This window comes from Mobula birostris, chromosome 8 (genome assembly GCF_030028105.1).
Source record: "Mobula birostris isolate sMobBir1 chromosome 8, sMobBir1.hap1, whole genome shotgun sequence".
In the NCBI taxonomy this organism is placed as follows: domain Eukaryota; kingdom Metazoa; phylum Chordata; class Chondrichthyes; order Myliobatiformes; family Myliobatidae; genus Mobula; species Mobula birostris.
The window spans coordinates 88,546,876-88,565,244 of NC_092377.1; the positions used below are offsets into that span (position 1 = coordinate 88,546,876).

Here is an 18,369-nt window from a genome sequence, read left to right on the forward strand (position 1 = left end):
TTTGAGTCATTGAATTGTCCTGCACAGAAACATAGATACCAGTGGCCAGTGAACCCGCAGGTCTCTGGATGGATACCAGAGCACCTGGAGGAGACCCACATGGAAATCCATTCCACACAGACATCGTCTGCGGCTAGGATTGGACCCGGGCTCCTGGAGCCGTGAGGCTGCGGCTTTAATCACTGCAGCACTGCACGACCTTTAAATAATCAGTTGTTTGTCTGCATTGTTCCATGTGACCGTGGGTTGCACATCTTTACTCTTTTGTTAAAGTGGTTCGTCCTGAATGGCCTGCAAAATTTATTCACGGCGCTCAGACTTCCGGCTTGCAAGTTCCTAAATATAACAAAAGCTTTCCTCTTCACAATGAATGCCCTTCTGCTGTTGCAGTGACCTCCACCTGGTGCCCCTTCGCCTTCTTTATTACGGTGGAAGGAGCTTCATCCTGTTTAGGATTTTCTCTGAGGCCTGGTGAACCTTTTTCTGCACCCTCTCCAGAGCTTTAATGAACCAGTGACCATATCTGTCTGAATTTGGCATAACTTCCCTGCTTTCCAGTTGCATCCCTTTTAGCTAAGTGTTTGATTGATATTTTTGAGGTCGACATCACTGTCTTGAAATGATCTGTACTTCCAGAACCCCTTTGTTCTTCTGCTGCATTTAGATTTGGCCTCCGTTTCCCTTTCAGCAGCATGCAGCGTCTCTTAATAATCTCCTTTGAAATTTATCTGACAACTGCTTTGTAGAGATTTAATCTCTCTACTTTGTAAAGGCAAATTCAAGTTGTTGAAAGAAAGACCCTGATAATCAGATGCATGATATTCTACAGATCCAGCTAGTGTTTCGGGGCAGAGGAAGGGTTAATATTTTCTGCAGGACGTTACGTAGCATTTATTCAACTATGAACTTTCAAACAGCTCCATGAGTACTCGCATAAATAGTTATGACAGTACCGGTGATTGTAAATATTTTCCATTGCCAGGAGCTGATCACTTCCAGACGCAATGGCAGAGAGCGTTTAAACAAAGTGGCAGCTCTGGCCGCAGAGGTACGGCAGCACACAGCAGCCAGCGGACGTGAGGCAGTGGACAGGGAGCTGGAGACACTGCAGGCTGACTGGCAGCGGTGGGAAGAGAGCACTCTGCAAGCACAGAGCTGCCTGGAGACCATGCTTAGCCAGACGACCAGCTCCGAGCAGGAGTTCGAGGCGCAGGTCGCTCAGCTGGACAGGGACCTGCAGAAATTCGGTGCCAGTCTTGAGGCTTGCTCACACAGCCTGTCCCAGCTGAAAGACAAAACCACCGATGAAGAAGTTGTGGAATGTTGGCAGAAAGCAAAGGTTTGTTCGGAGCTCATAACGGTTTTGCAGAATTTGTATCGGGGAAGTGATTAAGAAAAGTAGCAGGGGCTGCTTTAGCTTTGATAGTACTGGGGGTAAACGGTTTCCTGGCGATTATTATACAACATATACAGTATATTAATATATATAATAGAGGGGTGAAACAACATTTAGCTATTGGAATTCACTCTTTGAAAGCTGACCCTTCTGGGTATCTCACACTGCTGTTGGGTTACTAATTCAATGGCTGATAATTAAATGCAGAACCACACTGTGAGAGACTTATCCAGTCTAATCTCATATTCTGTCTTATAAAGTAACGTATCTTTTCAAAACGTAAATTGTTTAATAATATTAACTTCTACTGGTTGTATAATCCTATTTCCAGTTTGATCAAAAATAGCAAGTTCTGTTACAGAAATGATCACTCCCACACGCTATGTTTCTCCCATAGGCAGACTTGCTGACAGACACAAAAAGAACACTCCCATGTGCAGCTTCACTCCCACATCAATCCCAAGAATAGCACTGCTCCCACAAGCAGCTTTACTCACCGACATTGCATCCTTCCCACAGGTACCCTCACTCCCACAGCAGCTTTACTCACCGACATTGTATCCTTCCCACAGGTACCCTCACTCCCACAGCAGCTTTACTCACCGACATTGCATCCTTCCCACAGGTACCCTCACTCCCACAGCAGCTTTACTCACCGATATTGCATCCTTCCTACAGGTACCCTCACTCCCACAGCAGCTTTACTCACTGACATTGCATCCTTCCCACAGGTACCTTTACTCCCACAGCAGCTTTATTCACCGACATTGCATCCTTCCCACAGGTACCCTCACTCCCACAAGCAGCTTTACTCACTGACACTGCTTCATTCCTGAAGGCAGCCTCACTCCCACAAGCAGTGAGAGCCTGACTCGATGCTGCCTGTAACGGGAGCAGTGATCACGAGGCATGATAAATCCGTCCCCATTGCTTTCGATTCACATACTGAATGTGCCTGTTCCCATACTTGCCACCGGCTTTGTCTGCTAAATATCCAGGCAGGTGGCCAACACCTTGGATGACCAACGCCAATTAAAGGTCATCTTCATTACTTAAGGACTACTTGCACCAATCAGCTGTGATTTGGCATCCACAAATTAGTCAGGGATGTGAGGAGGAGAAGATGGATTCAGTAGATTTCAATAGGTACATTTAATGTCAGAGAAATGTAAACAATATACATCCTGAAATTCTTTTTCTCCGCAAACATCCACGAAAACAGAGGAGTGCCCTGAAAAATGAGTGACAGTTAAATGTTAAAACCCCAAAGCCCCCCCCAACTCCCTCCTTCCACACACAAGCAGCAGCAAAGCAACGATCCCCACCCCCCTCACCAGCAAAAAGCATCGGCACCCCCCCCCACGAACGGAGCACTCAATCAATTCCAAGGTTTCTGATGCTAGTTTTGCAGAGATGGAAAGGGAGCAGTTATTTTATAGTATCCACTGGCCCTGCATGAAAAAACTCTTGGAAAGCAGGGTAGCAAAGTGCCCCAGTAGTCAGCTGCTCTTTATTCAATGCTTGAAGTGGAACTGAACGTTTGGATACAGAGCTAGAGGATGGAGGGTGTTCATTTAACACAGACACAGACACATGCACAGACGCACATCATCTACAAATGCCATATTCCAAGTTTCACCACAGGCAGACTTCACCTGTCCCACAGTGCGTCACCGTTATTCAGACACCAGCGACCTTTGTCAGTCAAGTTTCATTCTGAGCACCAAGCACCACAGCTTTGCTCACAAACCTGGTGTCCCTCCCACATGGCCATAACAGTTCAACACTTATGTTACTCTCTTCCCTGCCGCAGCATCACTCTCACACCAGCGTCACTGCAGCAGGTTCCATCCTCCAGAAACAGGACAAGTACACACTGCTGGCTGAACACCCTGGTGTTCGTGGACTCTGAGGATCTTTTTCCTGCTTCTCTTCCACCCTCAGTTTGCATCATGAGAACACGGAAGCCCAATGTTTGTAGTGGAGGGAGCACAGAACCTCCCAAACTACCCACTACCCTACCGCATGAAGCAGCACCCGCCCCCGTCTGTGGTGGAGTCTGCAGTTCCCATTGTGGCTGTATCAGCCGCCACAGAAATGGGGTCTTACCAATGGAGAGGAGGCTGCTATTTCCATCCATTACTTATTTCCTTTCAGGGCTCCAAACATCCCTTCCAGGTTAAGCAACACTTCATCTACGAATCTGTTGGGGTTGTCCCAAAGCAGCCTCCTGTGCTTTGGTGAGACCCAACATAAATTGGGGGACCGCTTTGTCAAGAACCTTTTGGCTCCATCAGCGTGAAGTGGAATTTCCTGGGGGAGGGGAAACCATTTTAATTCCTATCCCCATTCCCCCTCTGACATTTTGGTCCATGACCAGCTCTTTTTCCATGATGAGGCCACTCTCCGGGTGGAGGAACACCACTTCATGTTCAGTCCTGCTGAAGAGTCTTGGCCTGAAACATCGACTGTACATTTTCCATGGATGCTGCCTGGCCTGCTGAGTTCCTCCAACATTTTGTGTGTGTTGCTCAGATTTCCAGCATCTGCAGATTTTCTTTTGTTTGTGATTTGACACCTCATATTCCACCTGGGCCACTTCCAACCTGATGGCATGAGCGTCGATTTCTCTTTCCAGTTATTTTTTCCACCCACTTTCCTCTCCTATTCCCCACTCTGGCCTCTTATCTCTTCACCTCCCCCTGGTGCCCATCCTTCTTCCCTTTCTCCCCTGGTCCACTCTCCTCTCCTATCAGATTCCTTCTTCTCTAGCCCTTTATCTTTCCCACACACCTGACTTCACCAGTCTTCTCTAGCTTGTCCTCATTCCTCCCCACCACCTTTTCATTTTCATTTCCCTTTCCTTTCCAGTCTCGACCCAAAACTTTGGCTGTTTATTCATCTCCATAGATGCTGCCTGACTTGCTGAGTTCCTCCAGCATTTTGAGGGAATTAACTGCAGTTCCAAGCTCAACGGCTGTACACTAATTGACGTTATGATCTGGCTGTCCAACACAGTTGGCATTTGTATCACTAGTGTGTTGTTTGATGCACTTGGCATTACAGTGTCCAAAATATTCATATCATGGAGTTGACCTCTGTGGCAATATCATCCTTGGCCATGTTATCACACCAGCAAACATTATCATTGCTGGCTGCATAATTCTGTGCCTGTACACCACGTTAATTGAATGTTACTTCACTTCAGTATGCCATAACTCCTCTGCATTTACTTTTTACATAATTTACTCCTGGATACGTGACCACAATATAGCTGTTTCTATAAACCAGGGGTTCCCAACATTTTTATGCCATGGGCCCCTCCCATTAACCGAGGGGTCAGTGGACCCCAAGTTGGGAACCTCTGCTGTAAACCATGCTACGCACAATGTCACTCGTAGGTAAACTGCATGATTGCTATACTTTATTACTATTCCTACATACTCTTTCTGTTTTCTATCTTGTATTTTCTATATTCTATGTGCACCATTATTTCTCCAGTACAGGTACCTCCGACATAGCGGCAAGCTAGATGCGGAGTATCACTCCCAGATGCCGCATTCCTTCCAAACACCATGCATATAACTTTTACACACAGCACTTTCTCAATGCAGCATCGATATTTCAGGCAGAATTGTTCATTGTAGGTTTACTCCGTGTGGTTATTCACAACATTCTGCCCTTGTGTTTACTGAACAATGAATATTATTGTGCCTCTCAATGATTCTGTATATAATTTATCACCACTCTTGGCGCAGGAAACAGAGGAAGCCCTGAAGGAGGCGGAAAATGCCAGTGAATCATTGAAAACTCAACTAAATGACCTCTGCAGGTTTTCCAAGGACTTAAGCTCACATTCAGATAAAGTTTCTTCTTTAATCAAAGAGTACAATAGGTAAATAATATTTTGGGTATGTTTCTTTTTTATTCACTTGTGAAATGTGGGTGTCCGTGTCGAGGCCAATATGTATTACGGTGATGTACATTCAGTGGCCACTTTATTAGGTACCTGCTGTACCCATTGTACTGAATAAAGTGACACTAAGGGTATTTTTATTTGTTCATAACCTTCTGCTGCTGTAGCCCATCTGCTTTGAGATGCGATGTGTTGTGCATTCAGAGATGCTCTTCTGCACACTACTGTTGTAACACGTGATTATTTAAGTTACTGTCACTCCCTGTCAGCTTGAACCAGTCTGGCCATTCTCTCATTAACAAGGTGCTTTTGCTCACTTGAATGTTTTTGCTGTTGTTGTTGTTTTTGCACTATTATCTGGAAACTGTAGGGACTGTTGTGTGTGAACATCCCACAGTAAATCAGCAATTTCTGAGATACTCATACCACCCCATTTGGCACCAGCGTTTTTCCACAATCAAAGTCACTTAGATCACATTTCTTCCCCATTCTGATGTTTGGTCTGAACAAGAACTGAACCTCTTGACCATGTCTGCATGCTTTTATGCCTTGAGTTGCTGCCACATGATTAGCCAATCAAATATTTGCATTAATGAGTAGGTGTGCGGGTGTACCTAATAAAGTGGCCACTAAGTGTATTTCCAAGTCCAAACAGCTTGTGACTTGAAGGGGAACCATTAATGGTGTGAATCCCCATGTGCTTGCTGCCCTGGTGTTGTAGGACAACACTGAATAAGATGTCTTGGCTGGTTTTCCCAGTGCATTTTATTGATGATGCAGACTGCACCCTTTAGGGCGGGAGTAAATGTTTAAAGTGATGGATGTCAGTCAAGAAAACAGCTTTATCCCAGATGGTGTCAAACTGCATGAGTATTATTGGACCTGCTGTCATCCTGACTAGTTTCTGTGACAGTACTGTCCTTAAAGGCCATAATGTACTTCTGACTGAACATGGTTCTGAACATAGACATCTACAACACATTACAGGCCCTTCGGCCCACAATGTTGTGCCAACCATGTAACCTACTCTAGAAACTGCCTAGGATTACCCTCTGCACAGCCCTCTATTTTTCTAAGCTCCATGTACCTATCTAAGAGTCCCTTAAAAGACCCTGTTGTATCCGCCTCTACCACCTTGACTGGCAGTGCATTCCACACACCCACCACTCTCTGTGTGAAAAACTTATCCCTGACATCCCCTCAGTACCTATTTCCAAGCACCTTCAAACTGTGCCCTCTCGCGCTAGCCATTTCAGCCCTGGGAAAAAACCTGTGGCTATCCACACGATCAATGCCTCTCATCGTCTTATACACCTCTATCAGGTCACCTCTCATCCTCCATCGCTCTTAGGAGAAAAGGCCGAGTTCACTCAACCTATTTTCTTCAGGCATGCTCTCCGTTCCAGGCAACTTCCTTGTAAATTTCCTCTGCACTCTTCCTATAGTATCCACATCCTTCCTGTAGTGGGATGACCAGAACTGAATGCCTCAACCTTCCCTTTAGCACTCATAAGTTTTGTTTTTGGAACTGCCTGCTTCCATTAGCTGTTTAATTGTCCGCAGCTGTTCACAACTAGATGTGGTAGGACCACCAAGCTTCCGCCTGATCCAATGGTTATAATTTAATTTAGTCCTGTTAATTGCATGTGTTATATATTTCCCATGCTGGTGCCCCATTTAAAGGTACAATTGATGATGTTACCAGAACGCTGTCCTGCACTCCTCACTGGTGTAGAGATGAGCCTCTGGCTTAATTGTAACCCCATATGGCCAAGGATATGGAAACGGATTGTGTTGGAATAGGGTTCTGCCACTGTTGCTGGCCCATAAAACCTTATACTCACCCAGTTCTGCTTTGTCAGACCTATTCTGAATTAGCATAATAATAACACACTGGAGGATCTCCTTTGTACAAAGGTGAGACTTGCCTTCGCAATGGTGGTCACAGATTACCAATAGTGCTATGGACAGATGTATCTACAGCATGAGGTTGAAGACTTGGGTTATCCCTCATTCCCACTCACTCACCACAGGCCTGAGTGTGATAGTGGTGGGGCTACTGCCCCACATTTGTCAGTGGACATTAACGTCCTCCACTCAGGGTATATTTTGTGCCCTAGATACCAGTGCTGATTAATTAGCTGGGGAAGATGATAACTAGTAATTAGGAGGAAATTTTGTTGCCTGGGTTTGATTTCCTATCATGAGACTTCATGGAGTTTGGACTCAATGGGGAGGATGGGGTTGAGTGGGAACCGGGATTCAGCCATGATAGAATGGTGGAGCAGACTCGATGGGTTAAATAGCCTAATTCTGCTTCTATGTCTTAATGTCAACTCAGGTTCAATAAAATACTTGTTATTATTATTATTCTGTTTTTATTATGGACTCCCAGGGCTGCTCTTGATGGGGGTGCACTTGTCCAAGGATCAGTGGTTAGATACAGTGGATTCTGATTAATTGGACAATAAGCAGGGCAGCTGCTTATTTGGGACAACTCTTAAAGACCAAAAACTAATTGAGAACTATTTCCATGAAACTTTGGCTAATTGGGGCAGCTGTTTAATTGGGCCAGAATGTACTGGTCCAGATGTGCCCCAGTCAATCGGAATCCACTGTATTTGTATTAACAAGCAGGTGTACCAATAAAATGGTCACTCAGTGTAGTTGCTTGGGTGAGATGAAGAATGAGACTGAAAGCTCCTGTGGATCGCAGAGCTTAGGATGAGGACATGCTCGGAGACATTCATTTCTCTATAGTAGAAGTTGCCCCCAATTAATCCTCACATTGGAATGGTTTTGATCAAGAGTGCCTAATTGTCATGCTGTGGATTGACTTTAAGGAGCTGAAGCTCTTTGCTGCTACATGGTCAGAAAAGGGGAAGGTGGGTTGGGGGAAACTTCAAGCTATACTAAAACAGTGTGCTATGAGACTTCCTCTACCCAGTATCATGTTAGCAAATGTACAGTTTTTGGAGAACAAGATAGATGACCTAAGGATAAGATTGCTATATAGGAGAGAAATGAGGGATTACTGTGTTCTCTATTTCATGGAGACATGGCTCACCTCAGACATGATAGTTACGGTGGTCAGACCTGAGGGTTTCTCGATCCACCGCATGGACTGCACTGCCGATTCAGAGAGGGCATAAAATGGGGTCTGTGTTTCATGATAAATTCTTCGTGGTGCTCAAACGTAGCCATCTTGTCGCACACTTATTTTCCCAGCCTGTATCACCTAATAATTAAGCCATCCCTTCTACTTACCAAGAGGGCTCTCTTCCATGATCCTGACCACAGTTTACATCCCGCCAAAGGCTGATGTTAAGCAAGTACTTGATGTACAGTATTGAGTGCCGCGATTAGCAAACAAGAAACAGCCTACCCAGACGCCTTTCAAATTATTGCTGGGGATTTCAATCAAGCCTACCTGAAGAAATATCTGCCCAATTATTATCAACGTATCACCTGCAGCACCAAGGCTCCAACACATTTGACCACTGCTACACGATGGAAAGAAATGCCTACTGTTCCATCCCTCGACCACATTTTAGGGAATCTGATCAACTGGCTGTCTTCCTCCTCTCTGTATACAGGCAGAGGCTAAGGAGCAAGGCTCTAGAAGTACAGGCAATGAAGGGGTGGTTGTAGGAAGCAGAGGAGCCATAGACTGGGCCATTTTTGAGGACTCGTCAGAGGATCTGAATGAATATGCCACGGTTATCACAGACTTTATAAAGTCAGTCGTGGATGAGCGTGGCTCCACAAAATCACTTAGAGTCTTCCCCAACCATGAGCCTTAGATGAACCGAGAGATCAGCAATCTGCTGAGGGCCAGATCAGTGGCATTCAGGTCCAATGACTAAATAAAATACAGGAGTTCCGGATCTGACTCCCTGAAAGCCATCTCACGTGCAAAGTGGCAATTCTAGACCAAACTGGAATCACAGAAGGATGCTGGTAAGCAGTGGCAGAATTTGAATGCTCTCACTTCCTACACAGAAAATCCAAGGGATATGTGTGACAGGTTTTCACTTCCTGATGACCTGAATACTTTATGCTCACTTTGACCGACAAAATGTAAACTCCCACAGCCCCCGACGACCTTGTAATTTCAGGCTCTGAGGCTGAGGTGAGAGCATCCTACAGGAGGGTGAACCTACGGAAAGCATCTGGGCCAGATGGGGTACTTGGCCGTGTACTGATGACCTGTGCTGATCAACTGGCTGGAGTGTTCACTGATAACTTTAATCTTTCACTTCGACAGTCTTTGGCACCCACCTGCTCTAAGCTGATTTCAATTATATCAGTGCCTCAGAAGAATGTGGTAACCAGCCTCGATGACTTTCATCCAGTAGCACTTACATTCACTGTGATGAAGTGTTTTGAGAGGTTGGTGATTAAACATATCTACTCCTGCCTAAGGAGTCACTTGGATCCATTCCAATTTCACAAAACTCACAACAGGTCCACAGCAGATGCCATTTGATTGGCTTTTCACTCAACCCTGGAACATCTGGACAGTGAAGATGCATACAGGGTAAACGGTAAGGCACTGAGGAGTGCAGTGGAACAGAGGGATCTGGGAATACAGATACAAAATTCCCTAAAAGTGGCGTCACAGGTAGATAGGGTGATAAAGAGAGCTTTTGGTACATTGGCCTTTATTAATTAAAGTATTGAGTATAACAGCTGGAATGTTATGATGAGGTTGTATAAAGCATTGGTGAGGCCGAATCTGGAGTATTGTGTTCAGTTTTGGTCACCAAATTACAGAAAGGATATAAATAAGGTTGAAAGAGTGCAGAGAAGGTTTACAAGGATGTTGCCAGGACTTGAGAAACTCAGTCACAGAGAAAAGTTGAATAGGTTAGGACTTTATTCCCTGGAGCGTAGAAGAATGAGGGGAGATTTGATAGAGGTATATAAAATTATGTTGGGTATAGATAGAGTGAATGCAAGCAGGGTTTTTCCACTGAGGCAAGGGGAGAAAAAAACCAGAGGACATGGGTTAAGGGTGAGGGGGGAAAAGTTTAAAGGGAACATTAGTGGGGGGCTTCTTCACACAGAGAGTGGTGGGAGTATGGAATGAGCTGCCAGACGAGGTGGTAAATGCTGGTTCTCTTTTAACATTTAAGAATAAATTGGGCAAATATATGGATGAGAGGTGTATGGAGGGATATGGTCCGTGTGCAGGTCAGTGGGACTAGGTAGAAAATGATTCGGCACAGCCAAGAAGGGCCAAAAGACTTGTTTCTGTGCTGTAGTTTTTTTTATGGTTTCTACATCTGGATGCTCTTCGTTGACTACAGCTCAGCATTCAGTACCATCATCGCCTCATAGTCGATAAACACAAAGACTTGGCCTCAATACCTGCTTGTGCAACTGGATCCTCGGTTTCCTCACTTACAGACCCCAGCAAGTTCAGATTGGCAACAGCATATCCTTCACAATCACCATTAGCACAGGTGCACCACAAGGCTATGGGCTTAGTCCCTGCTCTACTTGCTTTATACTGATGACTGTGAGGCTAAGCGCACTCAATACCATATTTAAGTTTGCTGATGACACCACTGTTGTTGGTTGAATCAAGTGTGGTGATGGATCAGCATATAGGAGGGGGATTAAAAATCTGGCTGAATGATGTCACAACGATAACCTCTCACTCAGTGTCAGCAAGATCAAAGAGCTGATTACTGACCACAAGAGGAGGAAATTAGAGGTCCATGATCCCAGTCCTCATGGGATTATTGGAGGCTGAGAGGGTTAGTAACTTTAAATTCCTGGGCATTATCAGTTCTGGGACCAGCATGTAAGTGCCATTGCAAAGGAGGCATGACAGCGCCTTTAATTTCTTAGAAGTATGTGAAGATTCAACATGTCATATAAAACTTTAACAAACTTCTATAGATGCACAGTGGAGAGTATACTGACTGGTTGCATAATGGCTGGCATAGAAATACCAATGCCCTTGAAGAGAAAAGCCTACTAAAGGCAGTCGGGCCCAGTCTATCACAGGTAAAGACCTCCCCACCATTGAACACACCTACAAGGAGCGCTGTTGTAGGAAAGCAGCATCCATCATTAAGGACCCCTAGCATCCAGACTATGCTGTCTTCTGGCTGCTGCCATGAGGTAGAGGAGCCTGCGGACTCTCACAACCAGGTTCAGGAAAATTTATTACCCCATAACCATCAGTTTCTTGAACTAGAGCTGATAACTCCATGACATATATGTACTTTAATAATAATTTACTTTGGACATATCTTCAATATTGTTTGAGTGTTGGAGCTCTTTTGATGTCAGCCTGCGTGCTGGTATTGGGCCAAGGGGAGTCCTGGTCTCTTCTTGGTGAGTGGCACCAGGACCACAGGCTTTGGCCTTGTACAAAGAGGAAATACGCATAAAGTCAGGGGGTATACACGGGAGAAAAGAGTGGTCTGATGTTTCTAGTGAATAATTTGTTGTCTCCTTGTTTCCTGTAAACCGCAGCCTTTGTTTGCAGACAGCGAAGTACAGTCAAAGCAAGGAGAAAGCACTGGAGCAACGATTCCGCGTGACCTTTCGAGAGTTTCAGCAGTGGATGGTCAACACTAAAATCACCACCTGCTTTGATACGCCTCAGAATGTTGATGAAGCAACTGCAATCATCCAGAAACTGCAGGTAAAGTGTTCATAGGATTTAGACGTCACAATAACAGTGACTGCTGCTCACCATTGGTTCCCGTGGTGTAGGGTGAAGATAGATGGGAAATGGGTGCTGTGCTCATAAGGTTTCTCTTTAAATATCTGGTTGTTGTTTGCAAATTACCATTATTTGAACTTGACTGCAGATGCTAAAATTGACGTCCACAGGTTTTGTGTACAGGTGTTGATTTGTGGAGTAGAAAATGTGAACTCCAACACTCCATCCACTGGAGATACAGAATGTGTTGGCTACATAACAGAGTGACCTGGAGTGATTCAAGGATGAAGGGAAGGGCAGCCAGGTTCTATGTTATGCCACTAGAGATCCTGGGCAACGAAGAATCCGAATCAGAATCAGGTTTAATATCAATGGCATATGTTGTGAAATTTGTTAACTTTACGGCAGCAGTACAAAGAAATACATGATAAAAAAATAGAGAAAAAGATACTGAAGTTTAAAATAGTAGTGTAAAAAAACAGAGATTAAAAAAAAATAGTGAGGTAGTGTTCATGGGTTCAATGTCCATTTAGAAATTGGATGGCAGAGGTGAAGAAGCTGTTCCAGAATCGCTGAGTGTGTGCCGTCAGGCTCCTGTACCTCCTTCCCGACGGTAACAGTGTGAAGAGGGCATGCCCTGGGTGGTGGGGATCTTTGCACCATTCCTTGAAGATATCCTGGATGCTACAAAGGCTGGTACCCATGATGAGTTGACTAATTTTACAAGTTTCTGCAGCTTGCTTTGACCTTGTACAGTAACCCCACCCCACCAGCCCAGACAGTGATGCAGCCTGTTAGAATGCTCTTCACAGTACATTTGTTGAAGTTTTTGATTATGTTAGTTGACAAACCAAATCTCTTCAAACTCTGAATGAAATATAGCTGCTGCCCTGCCTTCTTTAACGCTGCATCAATATGTTGGGTGAAAGGAGGATGTACAGTACTGATAAAAGGAGAAAAATAAATGAAGGATATACAGTACTGTGGAAAGGACTTAGGCACACGAGATTTTTTATATGGCTTCAGATGGCATGCCCTGATCTCAACATCATCAAGGCCGTCTGAGGTTATCTGCAGAGACAGAAGCAAGCAAGACAGCCAAAGTTTGTAGAAGAACTGTGGCAAGTTCTCCAAGATGCTTGGAACAACCTACCAGTCGATGTTCTTATAAAACTGCATGAGTGTACCTAAGAGAATTGATGCAGTTTTAAAGACAAAGAGTGGTCACACCAATTATTGATTTGATTTAGCTTTTTACTGTTTACTACTCCTTACAGTAATTTTTTTGATATTTAGAAACCTTTAATTTCATTATTTTGAAAGCATCTTCGCTTTACAGAATTTTTTTCCATGTGCCTAAGACTTTTGCACAGTGCTGTACCTGCAGGAGGGAAGCAGCCAAATTTGCTATCCTATCCTCCTATTACCCTGTCCTGCTGTGCTTGTTACTACTACACTGAGCCTCCTATTCTTCACCGTTTCCTCTGAAGACCAAAGATGACTATATAGTGATTCCATTGACTAAGCGTAAGCACAAGAGATTCTACAGATGCTGGAAATCCAGAACAGCACACATAGAATGCTGGAGGAACTCAGCAGGTCAGACTGCATCGGTGGTGAGGAATTATTAATCTTGGCCTGAAGTTTTGACTGTTTATTCCTCTCCATAGAAGCTGCCTGACCTGCTGGGTTCCTCCAGTATTTGTGTGTGTTGCTCCGGTAACCAAGCGTTACTTCCTTTCAGTGACACCAGTGAGATATTTGTTTGGTTGAGTAGCAGAGTGCTTCCAATTTTTAGATGAAGTCCTCAATGTATTTCTGAAATTCTGATTCAGTGTCAGTAAAGTCTCATCAAAGTATCTAGGAAAGTCACCAAAGTCTTTCCAAAGTCATCTTCAACCCTTCAGTTGCAAGTGTTTATTGAAAGACATAAATATTGTTGGAGGTACACAGTGGATTATGCAGTATCTGTGGAGATAGAACCTGTACAGTTTTGTTTCAGGTTAACGACACTCACCAGAAGCAAAAGGAAGCAACACACACAAAATGCTGCCTGGCCTGCTGTGTTCTACCATCAGTTTGTGTGTGTTGCTTGAATTTCCAGCATCTGCAGATTTTTTCGTGAGAAGCAAGAGGAAAAGTGTTTTCAACTTGCTCTCAAAGGATTACTTTATTCCCAATCACCTGTTTGGGATTAGGCATTAGATCAAGCTCGTTGCTCAGAAATACCATTGCAATTTCATTAATAAAAATAAATTAGCAATTTATAACAATAATCCTCAGGGCAATGTTCCTAATGCAATGTACAGTGCCTTATGCTACAGGCAGACTATGCTGTTCTCTTGGTTTACATGTTGGGTCAGCCTGCTGGACTTTGGTGCCTGAAACAGCCAATTAGAGGAAATGCACAGTTTAAAAAATGAACAATTCCAACCAGTTCAAAGAGGGTAAGTGGGAAGTTCCAGTGTTTCTTTTTGTCAGCCACTTGGAAAAATGTATATTGGTAATACTTCCATGGATGTGAGTCTGTGGTTGAAGCTCAGTCAGTGGAACAACAACTGAGCAGTGATGACTGCCAGTAGATTGTCATCTGGGTAGTGTTTGAGCCTTGCTACAGATACGAAGCCTCCTAGCACCAGTGACCCAGATTCGCGCCTGACCCTGGGTGTTGTCTGTGTACAGTTTGCATGTTCACCTTGTGACCATGTAGATCTCCTCCCACTGTTTTTGGTTTCCTACCACATCCCAAAGATGTGCCGGCTGGCAAGTGCATTGGCCCTTAGTGTGCAGGCGAGTGGTAACATTTGTGGAAAGTTGATGAGAATGTTGTATTAGTGTAAATGGGTGGTTGATGGTCGGCACTGATTTAGTGGGCTGAAGGGCCTGTTTGCCTGCTGTATGTTTCCATGACTATGTCACCATGTCAACACTCTGTGCATTTGTGAGACCAGCATGATTTTTAATGACTTGGAGTCACTGAAGATTGTACTTTCAGCTTCTGACAAACACCTCAAAATTACTGACATAAGCATAGTAATTGTAGAAAAGCTGTCCGGAACATTTTGGGGGAAGCATTGTTCCTCCCATTTGTTGATCAGCCCAGACTGTGATGGTGTCTACAGTTGGTAAATGTGCTATTGCTGGCTCCATATCCTCCTCCTGTTCCTCCTGCAGGCAAGAGGCCCAGTGAGTGATTCCAGTGACCAAGTACTTAACGACACAAACAGCAGTACTCACCAATCTGTCAACAGAGCACCACGTTATTGACTTACAACCTCCTCCACAACTTCAGAATTTTTTTCAGCTGGTGTTTCATTTAGCTTTATGAAAGAAGATGAAACTTCTAAGTTTAAAATTAGCCTGTATTGAACCGATACTTTAGGGCTGTTTGTATTTGACTTTAAAGTACTGTAGGGCCGAGTTTATGAAGGTCAAACAGACCCATTTCGTCACCTGCAGCAACACACGGAAGCCTGGTGAAACCCAACAGATCAGGCAGCTTGAGGGAAATGAACATTTTGGGTCGAGCCCCTTCATTTGGACACTGCCTGACCTGCTGAGTTCCTCCAGCCTGTTTTGTATTGCTCCAGATTCCAGCATCTTCAGTCTCCTATGTCTCCAATTTGTCATCTGCTTGCCTAATGGTAACACAGAGAGCTCAATATAGTTGGGAATCTTCTCTGGGTACTCCAGCTATCATTTTCTCTTAGTAAGATGGTGATCCCATTAAGGGATTATGTGGGAGTGGATTGATATTGGTTAAAGCTTGGGAATGAATCCTTATGCAGGTGTTAAACTTGTAGTAGGACATTCTGATTGGTTTCATGACCCAGTGGAGAAAATGGATGGAATGAAACATGGGATGGATGCTTGAAACGTGGGGTTGGAGGAGCGTAAGGCAAAAAGCTAGTACAAGGAGCATAGGATGTCAGTGAAAGAGTTAAGTCTTTCATCGGAAAGCAAACTTCACTTAGAAGGCTCTATTGTAGTCATCAGAAATTATTGGTAAATCTTCCTCTGGAAGTGATTGTATTGCAACTGAGATTTACTGGACCACTTCAGAGGGTAACAGGAACCAATACCGTGGTATTGGATTGGAATTGCATAGAAGTTAGACTGGGTAAGGATGACACCTGCCCTTTGTCTAAAAACCTTGGTGAAGTAGTTGGTGAATCTCATATCACATTTCCTGATGCTAACATGCATTGTGAACCCTTGAATTAAATTGTTCCTAATACAATGTGATTTAACGCCATTGTTATATAGCCGCGGTATAACTGCCTTCCATGTTATTGCTACACTCCTGCCTTCCAACCAGCAGGCACGAGGCTCTCCACTGCAGTCACATGTTCTGCATTAATCACCTATACATTCAAGGGGCAGGCAGACCAGGACTTGTGTAGCCAGGCAGGAGGATATCAGGTTATTGAAATATGTCCACTGGTATAAGTACTATTTGATTGGCTTGGCTTGGCGTAGTTTGTGGTACTCAGGCCTTTGAGTCAGACCACACTCCAGAGACCTGATATGTTATCAAGGCTGACACTCCGGTGAAACTCTGAGGGATTGCAATACCGTTGGGAATGACATCTTTTACTTAAGACATTAAACCAAGCTATATCTACTTCCCCACTGTGGTAGCACCTCACATCTTTAATGGAGAGCGGCAGGTTCTCTGCACGCAGTCCTCAATGTCACTAATATGAACGCATAATCAGTTGGCAGGGTGGAGATGCGTCTCTTTCAAAGAAGGTGTTAGGCACTCCTTCCCTCTGCTAGCCACGGATCTCCTTCCCACAGGGGTGGGCGAGGTGTAGCACCTGCCTAGCCCCACCGAACAGGGACCCATGAAGCCACGGGAGCAGATGGTGGATGGTCGTATGAGCAGCTGGTGCATGTCACAAGTCCTGAGTATGCGACCACTGACGCCAGGCAAACAATCTCTGAACAGCACTGATAACGGCTGGGGTTACCCGTCTTGTAAAGACACTGCCCAGAAGAAGGCAATGGTAAACCTCTTATGTAGAAAAATTTGCCAAAAACAATCATGGTCGCGAGACCACGATCACCCACACCATATGACATGGCACATGATGATGATGATGAATTCTTCCTTGGACTACTGATTGTGGAGATGTGTTATGTGAACAGTAAGTTGACATTCCTATCTCTTTTACATGGGAATATGAGAAGCTAATATTAGTGGGTAAAAATTTGGAAAGGATAACTAACTGGGAGGGAACTTCAGTCATCTACTACAGGTGCACTGGCTGTGAAATGCTTTGAAACACCCCGGAGATGTAAAACAAGGCTTTTTCCACTCTGAAAGCAGCTTTGCCTTTGTCTTTGTTTTCAGAATTTCCTGTCAGAAAGTGAGGCATGTCAAGGCAAACTAAATACCCTGATTTCCAAAGGCGAGCTCCTGGCTAAGATACTGAGCAAGGAGAAGGCGGAAGCAATAAAGGCCAAGGTAGCCACTGCCAAAGAGGACTGGAAGAATCTGCTGGCAAATCTGCATCAAAAGGAGGCAGCCTTACAGGTAGGAAGTATCCAATGACTCCCTCACATGCCATCAGCTCTGACTAGCATCCCCCCCCAATCCTTCCTCCTATTCCCTCCATGTACCATCAGTTCCCACCAACGTCCACCAACATCTCCTCCAACTCCCTCATATACCAACAGCTCCAAGCATCATCCCCGACATCCCCTCTAACTCCCTCACGTACCATCAACTCCCACTACATTCCCCTTAAACCCTCCCTCACCTACGATCAGCTCTGACCACCATCCCCACTGAACCCTTCCCCAATTCCCTCAGATACCATCACCTCTGACCACCATCCCCACTGAACCTCCAACTCCCTCACATACCATCAGCTGCACCACATTCCCCAAACCCCTCACATCCATCAGCTCCAACCACCACCCTACCCCTACCCACCTGCACAATGTCTCACCACTCCATATACTAAAAGACAGTTTATCCTTGCAAATTGGGAAGAAGCCTGAATGTGCAAACTCCGGAAGACTATGTGAGAAGGTAACTTGAGTGAATAAAAATTTGAAAATAATTATGAACTGAAGGAGACTTTTTGAGATCTGGCGCAGGTGGAATTGATGGGAGATCTTCCTTCCAGAGTCCAGTTTAATTTTGTCCATTGTTAAATGAAGTACTACATTCATGAACTTGACTCTTCCCTGACCCACATTTTACCGCCAAGAACAGGGATATCGAGCATACAGCAGCACTTCACTTTGCAGACTCCCCTCCACCCTCCTGACTGGAAAAATACTGCTGGTTCTTGATAGTTACTTTGCCTAAATCTCTCAACAGTATTGTGGGAGTCTCTACCAGAAGGGCTGTAGCAGTTA

General features: G+C 44.6%; 1 protein-coding gene across 9 annotated transcripts in view; it reads left to right on the plus strand.

Moving 5' to 3' along the window:
• Positions 1 to 18,369, plus strand: part of syne1b (spectrin repeat containing, nuclear envelope 1b) — a 500,086-nt gene that overhangs the window by 227,488 nt on the left and 254,229 nt on the right. For all 9 annotated transcript variants that reach the window (XM_072265605.1, XM_072265607.1, XM_072265609.1 and 6 more), the window contains 4 exons: positions 983 to 1,339; positions 5,155 to 5,291; positions 11,805 to 11,976; positions 17,354 to 17,536. In XM_072265605.1, the coding sequence (XP_072121706.1) occupies positions 983 to 1,339; positions 5,155 to 5,291; positions 11,805 to 11,976; positions 17,354 to 17,536 (849 nt within the window). The remainder of the gene's footprint in view (positions 1 to 982; positions 1,340 to 5,154; positions 5,292 to 11,804; positions 11,977 to 17,353; positions 17,537 to 18,369) is intronic.